At 37.0% G+C, this 19,514-nt stretch overlaps 1 protein-coding gene across 1 annotated transcript; it reads left to right on the forward strand.

Moving 5' to 3' along the window:
- Window positions 1-16,858: 16,858 nt before the first annotated feature.
- On the forward strand, window positions 16,859-18,195 carry LOC108472104 (uncharacterized). Its single transcript, XM_017773623.1, has 5 exons — window positions 16,859-16,879; window positions 17,065-17,208; window positions 17,305-17,396; window positions 17,903-17,957; window positions 18,058-18,195. The coding sequence occupies exons 1-5, from the start codon at window positions 16,859-16,861 to the stop codon at window positions 18,193-18,195; spliced, it is 450 nt and encodes a 149-aa protein (XP_017629112.1).
- The last annotated feature ends 1,319 nt before the right edge of the window (window positions 18,196-19,514 follow it).

The raw sequence follows: 19,514 nt of genomic DNA on the forward strand, positions 1-19,514 counted from the left end.
TCACTGTGAGAGAGGGTACCCCAGCTGCGAGGGTAACTTGAGAGTTGTTTAAACAGTCTTTCAAGGCGAAATATGTCAGAGCTAGCTATGTGGATACACGAAGAAAGGAATTCCTGAACCTAACTCAGGGTGGTAAGACCATTGCTAAATATGAGGCAGAGTTTCTGCGATTGAGCCGGTACGCTAGTGGTATTGTCTCTACTGAATTTGAGCGCAGTGTTCGCTTTGAGGATAGCCTCAGGGATGAGCTAAGGGTGCTCATAGCTCCGTAGAGAGAGCGCGATTTTGCTGCACTGGTAGAAAAGGCTAAGATAGCCGAAGAGGTGAAGCAAGCTGAATGAAAGAACTGCGACAGGGATCGAAACCTGTTCAGGAGAGATGTTGGACCAACTGGTGCTGCAAACCGGAATGTTAAGAGAGCTAGGATGGAAGAACTAATTCGAGCGGTTCCAGTGAACACTGTTAGACGACAAGCTTGTAGAGATTATGGTAGAATGCATCTGGGGGAATGTTGGAAACATTCTGGGGCTTGTCTTCGTTGTGGATCAGAGGAACATAAGATCAAGGATTGCCCTAAGAGGCCAGCTCAGGCTCATGTTGTTGAACAAAGGGCTGTGCAACCTGTCCAACCAGCGCGAGGTGGACCGCCACCGTCGAGAGGTCGTGGCCAAGGTCACGATGGCAATGGCCATGGACGTGGGGCACCTGACACGGGTACTGTTAACACTGAGGCTCGTCAGCCAGCTTTGGTATATGCTGCTCATCGCCGCGAGGAGGGTGACGCACCTGATGTCATAATTGGTATATTTTTTATCTCTGACGTACCGTATACTGCTCTGATAGATATGGGGTCAACTCATTCATATGTAGTATGTGATATTTCTGGGGCATTGGATGTTCACTTTGAGGAGATTGTGTGTGGGGTAACTGTGATAAGTCCGTTAGGTCACTCAGTTGAAGTAGAGAAACTCTTTAGGGAGGTGCCTTTAGAGACTCAAGGTAAGATTTTCTATGGAGACTTAATGGAGTTACCGTTCGGAGAATTCGATTTGATTTTAGGGATGGATTAGTGACCGGGCATAGGGCAACCTTTGGATTGTGCAAACTAAGAGGATGGTGTTAAGGACTATTGAGGATAAGGAGGTAATGATTATTGGGGAGCGAAGAGATTACTTGTCCAATGTGGTATCGACTTTAAGAAATTTGGCGATCGTAAGGGATGCGAGGCGTACTTGGCTTTTGTAAATCAAGTTGAAACTGGGGATCTGACTGTGGATACCGTCAGGACTATTAGAAAATTCTGAGATGTTTTCCCAGAGGAGCTTCCTGGATTGCCTCAAAATCGGAAAGTGGAGTTTGGAATCGATTTGTTGCCTGGAATAGCTTCAGTATCCATTGCACCCTATAGAATGGCACCGAAGGAGTTAGTGGAACTAAAAGCTCAAATCCAAGAGTTGTTAGATAGAGGCTTCATTAGACCTAGTGTATCTCCATGGGGAGCACCGGTCCTGTTTGTGAAGAAAAAGGACGGGACAATGCGCATGTGCATCGATTTCCACCAGTTGAACAAACTGACGATAAAGAACAAATACCCAGTGCCAAGGATTGATGATTTATTCGACCAACTTAGAGGAGCTTCGGTATTTTCCAAGATTGACCTTCGATCTGGATACCATCAGTTAAGGGTAAAGGAAGTAGATATTCATAAGACAACATTCAGGACTTGATATGGTCATTACGAGTTCCTGGTTATTCCGATTGGGTTGACGAACGCACCTGTCGCTTTCATGGATCTGATGAATCGAGTGTTCCAACCTTACTTAGACCGATTCGTGGTAGTTTTCATTGATGATATTCTGGTATACTCAGAAATCAAGGAGAAACATGAGGAGCATCTATGTATTGTGCTGCAAGTGCTGAGAGAGAAGTAACTGTATGCAAAGTTTAGTAAGTGTGAATTTTGGTTGCGAGAAGTGGCTTTTCTAGGTCATGTGGTTTCTGCTGAAGGAATTAGAGTAGATCCTTAAAAAGTTGAGGCAGTTCTGGGATGGAAGCCACCAAAATCAGTATAGAAAATCCGGAGTTTTTTGGGTTTGGTAGGCTATTACCGAAGGTTCATAGAAGGATTTTCTCGATTCTTTATTGATGGCTCATAAGGAAAGGGTAACATTTTGTTTGGGTGAGAATCGACAAAAAGCTTTTGACCATTTGAAAAAGGTATTGGCTAAAGCTCCAGTGTCGATTCAACCGAGTCAGGAAGGATCGTACAATGATCGTCGCATGTGGGGTTAGGATGTGTCTTGATGCAAGAGGGTAAGGTGGTCGCTATGCTTGTGACGACTTAAACCTCATGAAGCGAACTACCCTACGCACGATTTAGAGCTAGCAGCAGTGATCTTCGCATTGAAAATCTGGAGACATTACTTATATGGAGAAAAGTGTATTATATACACAGACCATAATAGCCTAAAGTATCTGTTAACTCAGAAGGAGTTAAACCTTAGGCAACGAAGATGGGTAGAGTTGCTTAAGGATTACAACTGTTTGATTGAGTACCACCCAGGTAAGGCTAACGTGGTGGCTGATGCGTTGAGTCGAAGGGTTGTTTCTGATTTGAGAGCCTTGTTTGCATGTTTGAGTCTGTTTGACGATGGAAGTCTGTTAGCAGAATTGCAAGTGAGGCCTACTTGGACTGAGCAAATTAAAGAAAAACAGTTGAAGGATGATTCGTTGGTTCTTCGGTTTCAGCAAGTTGAAAAGGGTGAGAATGAGGATTTTGGACTGAATATTAAAGGAGTTTTATGCTTCCGAGGAAGAATTTGTGCTCTAAAGGACTCTGACTTGAGACAGTCAATATTGAAGGAAGCTTATGGGGGACTTTGTGCCATGCATCTTGGAGGGAATAAGTTGTATCACAACTTGCGAGAACTGTACTGGTGGCCTGGGCTTAAATGAGAAGCAACGGAATTCGTGGGGAAATGTCTGACATGCCAGCAAGTAAAAGCTGAGCATCAATTTCCTTCTGGATTACTACAACAAGTGAAAATTTCATTGTGGAAGTGGGAGAGAGTCACTATGGACTTTGTGAGTGGGCTACCTTTGACACCCACCAGGAAAGATTCTGTGTGGGTAGTGGTGGATAGGTTAACAAAATCTGCCCATTTCATACCAGTTCGTATTGATTACTCCCTGCAAAAGTTGGCTAGGTTGTATGTGGCAGAGATAGTGCGACTACATGGAGTGCCAGTGTCGATTATTTCCGACCGAGACCCTAGGTTTACATCTCAGTTCTGGAAGAAGTTGTAGGAGGCATTGGGTACCCGCTTGGATTTCAGTACTGCCTTTCACCCACAGATAGATGGACAGTTGGAGGGGGTTATTCAGATTTTGGAGGATATGTTAAGGGGTTGTATCATCGATTTTCGTGGGAGTTGGGAGGACTATTTGCCATTGGCGGAGTTTGCATACAATAACAGCTACTAAGCAAGTATTCAGATGACTCCATATGAGGCACTTTATGGGCGGAGATGTCGTACGCCTACGTGTTGGACAGAGTTGGGTGAACGACAAGTGCTTGGACCGGAGTTGGTGGTAGATACCGAGAGTAAGGTTAAGTTGATAAGAGATTGATTGATGGAGGCATCTGATAGATAGAAATCGTATGTGGATCTAAAGTACAAAGAGATAGAGTTCGCTGTTGGGGATATGGTTTTCTTAAAGGTTTCACATTGGAAGAAGATTTTGAGATTCGGCAAGAAAGGCAAATTGAGTCCGTGGTTTATAAGGCCTTATCGGGTTCTTAAGCGGGTAGGGCCAGTAGCGTATCAGTTAGTGTTACCACCAGAGTTGGATCCATGACGTCTTTCATGTGTCTATGTTAAGACGATATCGATCGGATCCCTCGCATGTTGTACCAGTGGAGGAGATTGAAGTAAAGACTGATTTGACCTTTGAGGAAGAGCCCATACAAATTTTAGATCGAGAAGTTAAAGTTCTAAGAAGGAAGTCGGTTCCGTTGGTAAAAGTACTGTGGCGTAATCATGGAAGGGAAGAAGCTACTTGGGAATCAGAAGAGACTATGCGTCAACAATACCCTCAACTATTTGGATCAAGTAAATTTCGAGGCCGAAATTTTTTTTAAGGGGGGTAGAGTTGTAACGCCTCAATTTTTGGGAATTCTGTGAGTGTTGGCAAATTTTAAATTTTGGTGTTTTGTCTGCTTAGCGTAGGTTTAATCAGGTTAGTGAGTCTCTAGAAGGCCTAAGTTTAAGTTAGAATCTGGTAATTTTAGTTAATTTTAATTCTATAGAAAAAGGGGTTCTGGTTAGCTGGGCTTTAAAGTATTAATTGGGTAAAATAAAACACAAGGAAGCCCGTGGTAAGTTGGCTTGTGGCGTCACTTGGGGGCTTTAGAGGTGGCGTGTGGATGACCAAGGAAAGCTAAGGTTCGAGTCGCAAGGTAAGCAAACTAGTGATATTAATTTTTATGTGCAGAAAAGGTAAGTAATGGAACCTAAGTGAAAGACTGTCAATAGGAGTTTAAATTGCTCAAGGGATTGAGTAAGGAGGGGATAAAGGAGAGGATTTAGGAGCTGATTGGGGAGAGTAGTGATGGCCGAATAGTGGATTTTTGAGGAGCAAGAGTTGGCCGGCCAAGGGTTTCTTTTGGGGGGCAAAATTCGGCTAGGTTAAGTGCCAGTATAAATTCGGCATTAGAGGGAAAGTTGTGCCGTTTGCTGACCATTCTCCTCTTCTCTTCAACTTTTCCTTTTTTTTCTTTTCCTCCATAGTCGAATCTCTCTAACCACCTGTGCATCTCCATCTTTTGCTTCAAATGTTTCTAAAACCTTCATAGCCATTGCCAAAAAAAGCCGAAATCCCGAAACCCATACTTTCTTCTGTGCTGATTTCTCCTAGCCAATTTTATTATCTTTTCCATCATTCTTGACCGATTCTCTAGTTCTCTAAACCTCAAGGTTCTATCGACAAGAACATAGCAAAACCCTCCTATTTCATCTTTCTTTACACAGCTTCAACAAAAGCCGAAAACCCCACTCTCTTAAGGACTTGGCCGAATAGTGAGATCACTGAAAGCTCGACTTTTGTTATCATTTGAGGGCTTAGATCGGTATCAGAATTGAGTAGAAATTAATTGGGATCATTGACCGAAGGAACCGGTGGTAAGTCTTTTCAATCTAGTCTTTATTTCGTATTTTAAAAAAATCAAAACCCCTAAAGGTTAGGGAGGCTGTCGACTTGGACTTGTAGCCCTAAGGGGTTGTGATAACTATTTTGTCTTGATAATAATATGATCTAGAGGCTGATGATTAAGGGCTTGGACAAGTGGAGCAACGGGATCTAAGTTTAGTCGCAAACTTCGGCAAAGGTAGGATTGCTAGTGCCTAAGGTGTTATAGCTGAATAAGGTAAGGAGTTATTATGTAGTTCGTTTCGGTAGTAGATTAACATGGTAGTAATATAATTGTAGGTAGTTCGAGTGTGGATCTCGTCAACGAATCGTCATAAAATAGGTGTGTAACTGACACCCTTTCTTAGTCTAGATCGGCAAAAGCTGAAAAGCCGAAAAGCTGAAATGCCGAAAACCGGTATTTTGTAGATTTGCGAGTGTGCGAATGCTCGTGAGGTAAATCGATTAATATTTTTGATAAGCTGTAATGTTGGACTGCAAAGTGCATGATTTCTGTGCCCTCGATATTTTTGGGCTTATTGGGCCAAAATTGGAATAAAGGGCCAATAAGCCCAATTCGGTAAGAACCCTCGGTAAGTGTTTCTGTTAGTACGTGAAAAGTAGGTGTATGCATGAAAAATCCTAGAATAGATAAATTACTGAAATACCTTTAAAAGTAGAAAATTTACAGTTTTACCCCTAGGAGATAAATTACCGAAATACCCCTAGGGTTAAATTGACCTAAATGCATGTTTGACTGTTGTTATTTACTGCATACCATGTTGTTATCATCTGATGCATGGGACTAGGATATTGATGGAGGAAGTACTGAAAGTGGCCTGTTCACGTACTGGAGGCTTTGCCTCAATTCTTTGATAACGAAGCGACAAAATTTGGTCAAATCTTGTGGAGTGTAGGTTTGGGTGGGTTGAGCTATTCCCACATGGAGTGTAGAAATGGTACGGTGGAGTGTAGCGGTTGGTGGGTTGAGTAGACTCCCAAATAGGCTTGCATATGTTTATTGATGTTGCATGTATTTTGAAATGGGCCTATGGGCCATACTGTTATCTGAATAAGGGGCTAAGGCCCAGTTTAATGTAATCTGAAAAGGGCTCTGGCCCAGTACCACTGTTATCTAAATGGACTTAGGCCCAATGGGCTTGAGCTGACTTGGGCTTTGGATGGGTTTCCTTACATACTGAGTTTCCAAACTCACCTCTTCTTTAACCTTACAGGTGGGCCTTGATGTGGGTGTCTTGGAGCCGGAGGGGATTCAGAGTGGCCATGGTGAACGCTTTTGGGTTTTAAAAGAGACTGGTTTTCTTAAGCTATTTTTAATTACTATTTAACTTTTGGGTTGTAATAAGGCCATTTTAACTTTATTTTCTTCTTTGATTTTCTGGGATTATATTATTTTAAATAACTTTAAATTGATGGATAATAATTCAAATGGGCTAGACTTAGGGCACGATTTCAAAACGATGCTTGTTTTAAAATAACACGACGTCATGAATATTCGATTTACCAAAGATAACCACTCAAAGAAGTTTCAATTTGTTATAACCAAGTGTGGCAATAGATATGGGCATATCTAGGATTGGATCCAATCGAAGAGCTTGATACTTAAGTAGCATTCATGGCTCACCTCCTCTGTTACGGATACCTACTTGGTGCCCAGCTTCCATTCACTTGGTTAGCTTAACAAAAGTCGAATTTTAAAACATTAAAAAGAGAACATGGGTTTTTAACTTCAATGTGGCGTGTCGGATTCGGCCATAACGTCTGGGCCGGGTTTGGGGTGCTACATGATGATACCTTCGTCTCACCACACGATCTGCCTCAATGTTTTCAACTTTTCGATCATAAGAGACCTTTACCCCTATTGGTGCTCGTTCAGACTTGCCTCGATTTGGATCCTCTTGATCCCCATGGTATGGCTTGAGCATGCTTACATGGAACACCGGGTGGAGCTTCAGCTTTGCTGGCAACTCAAGTTTGTAGGCCACATTGCCTACCCTCTTCAAGACTTTAAACGGCCCTTCATATCTTCGCACAAGCCCCTTGTGCAAACCTATATATCGCAACATCAAGTGTAGTTTGGCAAGGACTGAGTCACCCACCTGAAACTGCACATCCCTTCGACTCTAATCGGCCCAGTTCTTGTTGCGCTTGCTTACTTTGTGTTAAACAAGCCCTAGCCAAGTCATTCATTTCTTGCCAATCCTTCGCAAATCGGTACGCAGCAGGATTTGGTCATGTATAACGGGTCGCAACAGCGTTGGGTGTGAGTGGTTGTTGGCCTGTCACTATTTCGAACGGACTTTGATTTGTTGCCCCACTTCGCTGTAAGTTGTATGAAAATTGGGCCACATCCAACAACTTGGGCCAATCCCTTTGCGTGGCACTCACATAGTGTCGAAGATATGTCTCCAATAATACATTCACTTGTTCAGTTTGCCCATCAGTTTGTGGATGCATGCTTATGGAAAAGTTCAAGTCCGAGCCCATTGACTTGAACAGCTCTATCCAGAACCGGCCCGTAAATCTCCCATCTCGATCACTAATAATAGACAGTGGTACTCCCTAATATTTTACCACGTGTCTAAAAAATAAGCGAGCTGCCTCCTTAGCGTGGCACTCCTTGATAGTAGAAATAAACGTCGCATACTTTGAAAACCTGTCTACCACAATAAAAATACTTGCAAATCTGTCAGACTTAGGCAAACCCACAATAAAATCCATGGATACACTTTCCTATGGCCTTTCTGGAATGGCCAGGTGTTGTAACAAGCTGGTGGGACTCTTTAACTCTATCTTGTCTTGTTGGCATACTAGACAAGTCTTCACATAGGTCTCCACATCTTCACCCATGTGGGGCCAATAGTATCGATCCTCCAAAAGGGTTAAGGTACGGTGCATTTCTGAATGGTCCACCCATCGTGAGTCATAGCATTCTTTCATGACTTCTTTGCGTAATTTCCCATAGTGAGGCACATAGAGGCAGTGCCCATTGGTGTATAGTAATTCCCCATCAAGCCAAAATCTCCTCGTTCTCCCCTCCTTGGCCAGCTCAATCAAGCTTTTGGCTGTGGGGTCATGGGATAACCCTTCTCGAATGAGCTCCAATAAGGACCCGTTGGGTTGATTGATGGCCACGAATTCCATCTTTCGGCTAAGTGCATCAGCCATCATGTTGGCACTTTCTGGCTTGTATTCTATTGTGAAATCGAAGTCCGCTAGAAAAACCTACCAACGAGCCTGTTTGGGAGACAACTTTTTCTGGGTTAGAAAATAACTATTGGCAAAGTTATCGATAAGGACCACGAACCTGGAACCCAGTAAATAATACCTCCATGTGCACAAGCAATGCACCGCAGCGGTCATTTCCTTTTCTTGGACCGTATATCTCCGCTTCGTCTCATTAAGCTTCTGACTTTCGAAAGCAATGGGATAACCCTCTTACATCAGTACTCCCCCAATGGCATAATCTGACGCATCCGTGCATACTTCATAAGGCGTCGAATAATCCGATAATGCAAGTACGAGCTCACTTTTCATTACTTACTTCATTTGATTGAAGGCCCTCTCACACTGTGGGTTCCAATCACATACCTTACCCTTTTCAACATGTCCGTCAAGGGTACGGTAATTCTAGAGTAGCCTTCGATAAAGCGTCTATAGTAGTTTGCCAACCCTAGAAAAGATCTCAACTCTGTCACCTTGGTTGGAGCCTCCCACTCGGCAATGGCCCGAACCTTGCTTTTATCCATCCGGATCTTGCCACCTCCCACAATATGGCCTAGAAATGGCACCTCTCGTTGAGTAAATGTGCATTTCTCCTCTTTGAGAAACAGCTCATTTTCCCTCAAAGTTTGGAACACTTCTCTTAAATGTTCCACATGTTCGCCGAGTAACTTACTGTATACCACAATATCGTCAAGGTAAACAACCACGAAACGATCAAGGAAATGTTGAAGTACCTTATTCATCAAGGTGCAGAATGTAGCTGGGGCATTCGTGAGTCCAAAAGGAATCACCAAAAACTCATACGAGCCCTACCGCCTCACACAAGTTGTCTGTGGTTCATCCCCTTCGGCTATCCGAACTTAATGGTACCCCGATCTCAAGTCCAACTTGGTAAACTGTCTTGCACTACCAGGCTGGTCGAACAAAGCTGCAATGAGGAATATAGGGTACCTATTCCTCACGGTGATCTTGTTTAGGGCCCGATAAATGATACACATCCGTAATAACCTATCATATTTCTTTTGAAATAGCACCGGTACACCATACAGAGATTTAGATGGCCTAATGAATCCCGCATCTAAAAGCTCCTTTAACTGTTTCTGTAATTCCTCCAATTCCGGGGGGGGACATATGATATGGAGCCCTAGCTGGCGGCACCATGTTGGACACCAATTCGATCCTATGATCGACCTCCCTCTTAGATAGCAAACTCTTTGGCAACTTTGCAAGCATCACATCTCAAAAGGATTATAGTACTTGACCCACTTTCTTAGAGATCTCACCCACGGTCTTACTGGTTTCCTCAATCTTCAAAGTGGCTAAGTAGGAGACTTCATCTCTATGTACTCCCTTAGCAAATTGGATTGCGGACAATGTTTTCCCTTTTAGGCTCCCCTTTCTTGTCAATCTCACCATGCATTGACGGTTCGAATCCGAAATCACCATGAAATTACCAGAATGACAAATCGTCACATTAACTTGATCAAGAAAACTCAATCCAACTACAAAATCATAGCCATCGAGTGGTATTACCTTGATGGATGTCTTACCAGCCCAATCGCCAAATTGGAGATTTATTCCCTTTGCAACCCCCTTGATTGGAATACTTTTTGAATTCACCGTCTTAATCCGACCCGGCTCATTTTCAATCTTGAGGCCAAGTTTATGAGCCACCCCTTTGGACATGAATAAATCAGACGCACCTGTGTCGACAAGTGCATTCAACTTTCTGCCAACCACTATGATGTCTGCAAACATCAGCCCATGACTCGTCTTATCTTCAACACCCCCTAGTATCGAACCAAGATTGTTATCCTCCACATCGGACTCCACTTTCGCTTCCGTAGCGGAGAGTGCAACCTTCTTTAGACAGTCCTTAATCATGTGCGGGCCATCACAATGGAAGCAACTTATAGGCCCTCCCTTCTTTTTGTCTCACGGCTTCTTACCGTTCCTATTTCAAGTGGGTCTTTCTTTGTCTCCTCCACTATTTCCCTTCAGATTGAATCTGGGCTTAGAAGACTCAAACCTGTCTTTCTTCCCACCGAATTCAGTCAATGATTTTGCTACAAACATGGCCTTGGTAAGCTCTTGTACTCCTCGGCGTTGCAACTCTTGCTTCGCCCATAGTTTCAACCCATCCATGAAGGAAAAGAATGCCTCTTTCTCACCCATATCTAATATCTGATGCATGAGTTCGCTAAACTCTTGCACATACTCCCTCACAGTGCCTTGTTGCAAAAGCCGACTCAACTTTGCCCGAGCTCCATCCTCGGCATATTCTAGATAAAACTGTGCTTTGAACTCGTATTGGAATTTCTTCCAAGTTCCAATTTCTGTTCCACTCCGTCTCACATCGGTGAACCAACGATGCCATCATAATAAGGCAACGTTAGTAAGATACATAGCAGTAGTAATTACCTTAGTGGCATCATCGTGATGCCTTTGGCACGAAAGTATTGTTCGACTCCCCACAGGAAGTTGTCCACATCTCTTGCAGACCTTTTCCTTTGAATTCCTTGGGCTTGGGAACATCCACACTGGGCTTGGGCGCGACAGCAGCTAACCCACCATTTCCCAAAGCAGCCTTGTAGATTGTAAGTTCACCCTTGAGCTCCGCAATCTCCTCTTTCAAGGCCGCCATCATAGCCTCAATGGCATCATTCCTACCACTAAGCTTTTTCTCAATTGCATCATCTCTAGCAGTCAGCTTTTCAACATGGTCCAACACATAATCTCTAAGTTGCTCCTTCATGGACAGCAACCCATCGTTGACCTTATCATCAATATTATCAACCCTCTCCTTGACATCCTCCACGGATTCTTCGAGAGTGACGACTCGATCTTCCAAAGCCGACAGTATGTCCCTCGAACGGCTAGCTTTTCTAGCCCTCCCATGAGTCTCCATCCCATCAACATTCTCAGCAACTTTTGTCGACATCATTCAATGGTACCTTCAAACGCTAGCTCGGATACCAACTGTCACAGACTTAGAGTTTTCCCAAGCAATCCGTGCGGCCTTAAGCGTTTCTCCGCTCAAAAACGCCTAAGTCAGCTTATCTCGTAACAAATGAGGATTCAATAGAACTCCTTTAAAGAACCCACGAAGAACAGTAAAAGAATGAAGTAAGAACAATCTCAAAAGATGAACAAAAGCCATAGAAAAATAAGAACACTTGAGAGAAAAGTTTGAGTGAATGCTCTCAAAATTCTATTAATCACTAAATGAATAAATAAGGGGAGATGCCTCTATTTATAGTTGAGTCTTCTCAATATCAATGGTATTGATCGAAATACATCAATGGCTAAGATCTAAAGCTATCAAGATATCAGATCTCTAAGATTACGGAATCATATCTTCTAAAGACTACATTAAAGTCTAGGATCACATATCTTTGACGATCCCCTTCCATATTTGCCAAGCATATATTTGAACATTACTTTCCATATTTGCCAAGCTCCGGATATGTGCTTTCAATCTCTCCAAGCGCTGGACCAGTCTGATTAGGTCAAATGACCTCCCTCAAAAGCGATAAATCCAACAAGTCCGTCATGGTTGCAAGTTTCCCTTCGCAACCCATGACACTAGGACTAATGGGTCATTTTCATCTTCTAGCATAAAATCTACGGGCCCATTATCAACTCAATGCCACTTAAAGCTCCACTACCCAAATTACGCCAATTAATAGATTCTATATTTGAAATTAAATAAGAGGATTTCAATAGGATTAAATTATGATTGGATGATTGATCCCTCAAATCTCCCCTTGAATTACTCCCATAAATTTTCACCCCATTACTGCCTTGAAAACTTCTTTCCATATTATCACTGCTCAACTGTGAACCATCAGTTTGGCGGAGCCACCTACTCACCACCATGCCTTTACGCTGAGCTACTGCACATAACGATAAATCCCAGCCAAATACAATATTAGACGGTTCAATCTGTAGTCTAAACGGACAAAAAGATAAAGCAAAATAGACTTAATTTTTCGTATTGAAAACGAGCATAAACAATTGTATCCTTCCCAATCTGAATATTTTTCTTTCGTTTCAGTAGAACAAAAACATCAAGACGAACCCGGATGTGCATATATTTCTGAACAGCCAATGTCAGAACAGTAGGATCATACTCTAAGAACTTCCCCAAAAAATCACCAAATTGTTTGGCCATGGCTTCAGACATTAAACCAGCAGGTAGATCTTGAACTTGAACCCAAAATTCGGTGAAATTCAGTAAAATAGAAGATGGATTCTCTCCTTGTAGGACTGGTTGTAGTATAAGCAGATGATTATTAAAAAACCAAGGAGTACCCGAACAAACCCTTTGTAAATCAACCTCATGAAAAAATTGAAATAAGTACCTTTTATCACCCAAATTGGTAATGCATATTCCACCTATAGGGTGCCATAAATTAGCCATTGTGTTACGTAAAGAGGGAAAATTAACAACACTATCAGTGAGACATCGCCCCACTAAGCAAAACTGATAGCTTTGTTCCACTAACGCTGAATCCTTCTAGAACGCCTCCTTTTCTTCATCCATAAGTTTCAGGTTGGCTAAATTAGCCTCCATGACAACACCCACTCAAAAAATGGCAAAATAAGTAGAGAAAATCAGAAAGAGCACAGAATCAATCGAAACAATAGAAAACCAAGAAAAGAGAAGAAGAGAAAACGAGAAAAGAAAAAAGAAAAACCGGTGTCAAAAGACAGACAGAGAAAATCGTGTCAAAAAACAGGCAAAGTTCTTATTATTTAATTATATTTGATATTTGTTTGAAGAAAATAGGATGAGATATAGGCTCCCATCACCTTGCGTAAAATGCGTCTTGAAATCGTTAATAGATTGAAAACTTATAAAATATTAGGTGAAATCCCTGAAGCAATACGCGTTATTCAATAACGTGGACTTCCAAAATTTTCAACTCTCTTCTAGAATCTGTATGTCATCTTTATCAAGTTGCGAGTATAGGATACTCTTTCATCTTCATATTTTTTAATATTAAAAAAAGTAAGTTAATTTTTCTAATTTCGTGGGACCAAATCAAATTTAAAGTTGATGTAATTTAATCCGTAAACTTTGTGGTACGACCCATTAACATAATCATAATGATTTTATAGTAATAATAATATGTCATAAGTTGAAAGATGACATGATGGATGTGAAGCTTTGGTTTCGGATTAAACAATAGGCTTACAGAGTTATATCCCTTAATTTTATTTGTATGCCCTTCCGTCTCAATTTTACTTTCAATATTATTAAATTATTAAAAAGTTTAGGTTTTAATCATTTAATTTTAAAAATTATAAAATAATTATTAAATTAATTAAAAATTTTATTTAAGTTATTGGATTAGTAATTTTTTTTAAAGTTTGATTGGTAAATTTCAAACGATGATTTAATAATCGATATTATTGATTAGTACTTATCGACAAATATAATAACATATCTTATGTCCAAGTTAATTTGATAGTTAGTGTCATAGATAGGAAAAGAAAATTATTTTAATTTTGATTCGTAAAATTTGTGAAGTTCAAAACTATTTCATGAAAAAAGAACTATAAAAGAGAGAGAAAGCTTTTAATTGATATATGTAGTGCGAATAAATAAGGTCATACATCAATGATTTTAACAACTCAATTACTTATATAAAAACTTTCAAATAGTTCAAAAACTATTTTATAGATTTTTTTAAATTGAGTAATTAACACATACACTTACAAACATTTTAATGACATTAGATGTAATTTATTTATTTTAATAACAGTTAGGGATATGAATTATCCAAATATTAAATCCAAAACAAATGTCAATAAATTATTAGATAGGCCCTCCCTATAATCAGAGGTGGAGCCAAAGGGGCCTGGCAGGGATTCGATCCTCCCCTAAAATAGAAATTTTCACCTTTAGTCTTTTTATAAATTTAAAATTTTAAATTAGTATATGATAAAATTACACTTTAGCCCTTTAATAATGAGAAAATTTGATTTAAGATTTTAAAATTATAAAGATATAAACAATTAAAATGGTGAAATTTCACTTTTTACTATCATAAAATATACAATTTTATTCCAATACTCCCTCAAAAAAATTTTGGCTCCACCCTACATATAATCCTTTACAATAGTGTTAGGATGATGTGTAAAATTTGTTACAACTTGTAATATTATTAAGGATCATATGTTATATGGTAGAACAATATTTGATATAAAAAAAGGATCTTTCAAATGAACTGGGAATATTCCTTTTGATAATTAACAATGATATATTTAAATAATAATAAAAGTAAATATAAGTTTGGGGGAAATCCTAAGTGCTTGATTGGAAGGTTTCTTTTGTATAATATTGAACAAATTTCGTACGGAAATCCACGTAATCAAAAGATAAGCCGTCAAACTATATCATCTTTGTTTGGTTAAAATATCTTCTAAATTTTATATTTTTAAAATTTTAAAATTTAATTTTATATTTTTATTTTTAAAATTTCTTTTTATATTTTAAAATTTAAGTTTAAATGTTAATATTATTAAAATTTTTATTAAATTTGGGGTGAGATGTTTTAAATTTTAAAAAATTCACTGTAATTAAAAAATATAATGTTATAATAAACTAAAATTTAACAAAATAGTTTTAATAGTATTAACAGCCGAACTTAAAAATTAAAATCCAAAAATAAAAAATAAATTTTAAAAATAAAATTAAAATTTAAAATTTATGAAAAATATAAAAATTTATATAGGTAAGTTTCGTTATGGTTATCACTTACCATGAAATCACTTTTTAATTAACGCGAGAAACAAAGCTGTCATATATACATGTAAGGTTGCTAAAGGTTATAGTATTATTTTTGCTTATTATTTTATAAATAGATATTATATATATATATATATAGTATTATTATTTGATTTAAAATATTAATTATAGATATTTGTTAATTTTTCTTATTTTACTTGTAAAATTAAAAAATTCAGTTCGAGAATTAAATAATTATCTATATATATTTATTAAAGATTAGAAAGAAATAATTATCTAAATTTGAATCGAGGATTTGATGCTAAAATTTTTTAAGAAACACAAGTCATTTTTCACTACATTAGAGAATTAATCTATCTTAATTTATTCAACAACTTGTATTAGTCAACATCTAAAATTATTATTAAATTATATTGTCGAATCTCGTACAAATCAATAGTCTCAAAATCATTCAACAAATACAAAAAAAACTAAATCTTGCATAAAAATACTAATCGCCATTAAAAAAAAAAGCCACAATTCTAATTTTTTAGAGATTAATCAATAAAACATGAAAAAGAAAAGGAGAGTTATTATCAAATTAAGAGATCAACATGAAAGTATTTGAAAGCCTGAGCACTTATCTTGTAAGAATTCTAGAGGGTAAGAGAATAAAAGAATTTAAAAAAAAAAACCAAAGTGATTAGTGTTAGAACAAAATAAAAAGAAGTAGAAATTTTCAGATTTCAGTGATAGAAGAGAACTTCATTTATTTTTATATGAAATAATTTATTTTATAAAATATTTTTTCAAAAATTTTGGTAGATCCTTTTCAAATTTTCGTGTGACCAATTTTTGTGGGGTGATTTTCAAATTTTTGTGTTAATTAATATATTAATTCTATAAAATTTTAAACATATAAGTAATATTTATTTTTTAAATTTTTTTGGGTTAATGAAACCACAACCTAAAGCTTGGCTCCGCCACTAAAAGGATTAAGATATTTAATTAGTAAATATTTTTGCATTATATTTAAGTTAAAATATGTATACTATTCAGTATATTTGAAATTTAATTTTTTTATTTATAAAGATTTTATTACTCTATTTTTTTATTTAAAAATTAGATCTAATTGTTAATATCATTAAAATTATTCTATTAAATTCATTAATTAAAATTTTGAAATAAAAAGCACTCACTTGATAGTCATGTAACAAAAATTGACCATGTGACAATACATTAACTTTTTATCAATTTTAAGTTAGTTTGACAAATAGTGCAAGTTCAAGGATTAAAAGAGACGAAAAATTAAATGTATGATCCAAAATGACTTTTTTTTATAAAATTGGAAGACCAAAAAAGTCATTATATCTTATTTAAATCTCTTATTAAGTTGGTATCACAAATCAACCAGATATTAACTTAATAAAAATTACTAAACTACCCTTATATATTCGAAATAAATTATTTACTTAAAAAATATTATTGTCTTCTTACATTTTAAACAAAACTAGTATGAAATTTATATATCTGAAATCTTTTCACGGTTGAAGGGTCTTCCTCACTTGAAATCTCCCCATTCATTTCATCATCAGTTGCATCATCTGCCGCAATTAAGCATTTCTAGAAAAAAAAAAAAAAAAGAAGATAGACTTTGTAAATATGGCTACTAATGAAGATTAAACTAAAATGCAGACAATCCATGGCCAGGTCAGTTCATCATTGCATTATTTATAAATCCATGCTTTCTTCATTGGATTCCTATTAGTGTTTCTTATTGTTATGATGCTTGTGATGAACTGTTGGCAAGTCTTTGTTTCTGATCTTGTGGATTATAAAGTGAAAATTAGAAAGTGATTATCTATGCCTTTTTTTTTTTTTTCTCTTATTTGCAGGTTATATCTGAAATTATTGAAAGTTGCCGTGCGCATGGGTTTACAGATGTTATTTTGGTTCATGAACATCGGGGTATACCAGATGGTTTCATCATAAGTCATCTACCTTTTGGTCCCACAGCATACTTTGGATTACTCAATGTGGCAAGTATTTGATGACTCTAGCCTGCACAGACCTTTGTTATTTCTAATAGCTGGTTATGTAATAAAGCCTGTTCTGTGCTCAAAAATCCTTCAAAGGTGTTTCAATGTCTGTCTCATGTTTCTGTGCATCGATACATAAAGTATAAAGACGCATATATAGCTCTGAGCCCTGAGCCAATAGAAGAAGTGTCTGTTGGCATCATGTGTTTGTCAAAATGCAGTTGGATCTTTTACTTTTCTAGAATGCTGCTGAACATGATGTCATGATGACTCTTGGTTACTTACATTAGAAATATTGATAATTTCTTCCTTTTCCACCAACAGTAACCCTTTTTGTTGCTGACCTTTTTATTTTCACAAAACGTATTGTGTGTTGCTAACAAGTCTGACTATAGTTCATTCAGGTTGCTTCTCTTCTGTAGATTTTGTTGTATTCTTTAGCATTAAAAGGGGAATACTGATATTAATATGTGGATAATAAGGAACCACTGAACTTCATCATGCATACTTTAAAAGCATCAGTCAATCGCTCCTCAAAACCTCGAAGCGAGTCAACTTGCCAGTTGTAGGTTTAATGTTATATAAATGGTCTTTCACAGTGGCCATCCTCTAATGACAACATAGATTATTCTGCATCATGCTTGTATGTTATGAAATGTTCACTCTCACTCATTGAAATCATGTAAACATGCAGGCATCATACCTATGAGAAGCCTGGAGGTCCTAAATCAGTTGAGTTAAAGGAGATTGTTCCGAGTTTCATGCCATTTCAATTATTTTCTTAGGTTCCTCAAAGCATTGGGTGCTTGGTATTGCAGTTTAAATGCAACTCCCTAGCTTATGTTGTAGGTAAAATTAGGAACAATGGAGCAGAGTGAAGCTCTGATTGAATGGGTTATTAGACCCTACATGACCACAACTAAGAAACGCAGCTTCATTGGGAACGACCCTGAACCAGATGATAAAAGAAACAGAAATAACGCTTGAAATTTGTCATATTCTCGATACGTGATTATGTTGTTTTGTTTAGGCTTTCTTTTATGCTTTTAAGGTTGAATGAATTATTAATTGATCATGGTCGGGCCCATGAAAAATTCTAGACTCGACCGAAAAATAGATTTAAAGTTTTACCTATATTCTATCTAGATAAAAAATGTTAAATTCAAGCCACTTGTTTATATTAAAATTTTTATATAAAATAAATATAAAAAATATAATACATCAAATATATTAAAAATATTAAAATAAATATTTCTCGACAGATCAAAAAATAGTTGCAAATGTCTCTAAAATAATAATAAAAATAATAATAAAATAAGAGTTGTATAATATCCAAATATCAACAATAAAAATGAAAGCAAAATTGTAGCAAGGAAAACAATTAAGCAAATTTGGGTCGGGCCAAAAAATCTTACCCGATATCTAGCCTGTTTAGAAAACGGTTCTTATATTTTTTTATCCAAATTAATTTTTTAAGTTTATATTTTTTTGTCTGAATATTGTCACGACCTGTACAAATAACTCAACTCAAAATTAAGTATTTAATATCCAGGCTTTATTACTAAATGTTACCTACAATAAAACAAAGTTTAATTTTGTTTCAATTAATACAAAGTCTTGGTCTTCCATCTAATTTTTAATAAATTAATCCCACTGATTAATTTTGGGTGAAGGTTGTTTATTATAATATTCAAGTCATGAGATTGGATTAGTAAAGAAAATGAAGGGTATTACTAAAATTTGTCATTTTTTAATTTATGTATAAAAAAAAAGGCTGTTTGAAATCAACCCAGAATATTCCTTTTTGATAATTATGTTTAAATAATAATAAAAAAGAAGTAAAATTAGGGAGAATCCTAAGTGGTGCCTTTGGCTTGAGCTTTGGAATAAAATTCACCAAATTCCGTACGGCAATCCACGGAATCAAATTATGATTTTTATTAATTAAATTAACGTTGGTAGGTTTCCCTCTTCACATTTACTTTATCATTAACGCAATAAACAAATCTCTCCTATTTGTACGTAAGGTTGCTAAAAGTAATGGTATTATTATTGCTTTCTTTTTCTTTAATGATTTTATTATAAGTTTTATTGTATTTATTTTTATATAATATCTATAATTATTGATAACTCTTCTCTAACTTATAAATAGAAAGATAATATACTTTAACACATTCGAACTCACGTTCTCCTATATTGCTTATTATTTTATAAAAAATGTGTATATATTAATCAATAGTTCGAGAGAAAGAATTATATAAATTTGAACTCGATATATAATATCATTTGTTGGTTAGTTGACAAAT

The sequence above is a fragment of the Gossypium arboreum genome, chromosome 11 (assembly GCF_025698485.1).
Source record: "Gossypium arboreum isolate Shixiya-1 chromosome 11, ASM2569848v2, whole genome shotgun sequence".
Taxonomy (NCBI): domain Eukaryota; kingdom Viridiplantae; phylum Streptophyta; class Magnoliopsida; order Malvales; family Malvaceae; genus Gossypium; species Gossypium arboreum.

Coding starts and splice junctions, on each gene's coding strand:
- LOC108472104 (XM_017773623.1), top strand. CDS start 16,859: ATGCAGACAATCCATGGCCAG. Junction 17,209..17,304: donor ACTTTGGATTACTCAATGTG/GCAAGTATTTGA, acceptor AATCCTTCAAAG/GTGTTTCAATGTCTGTCTCA. Junction 17,958..18,057: donor CAGTTGAGTTAAAGGAGATT/GTTCCGAGTTTC, acceptor CTTATGTTGTAG/GTAAAATTAGGAACAATGGA.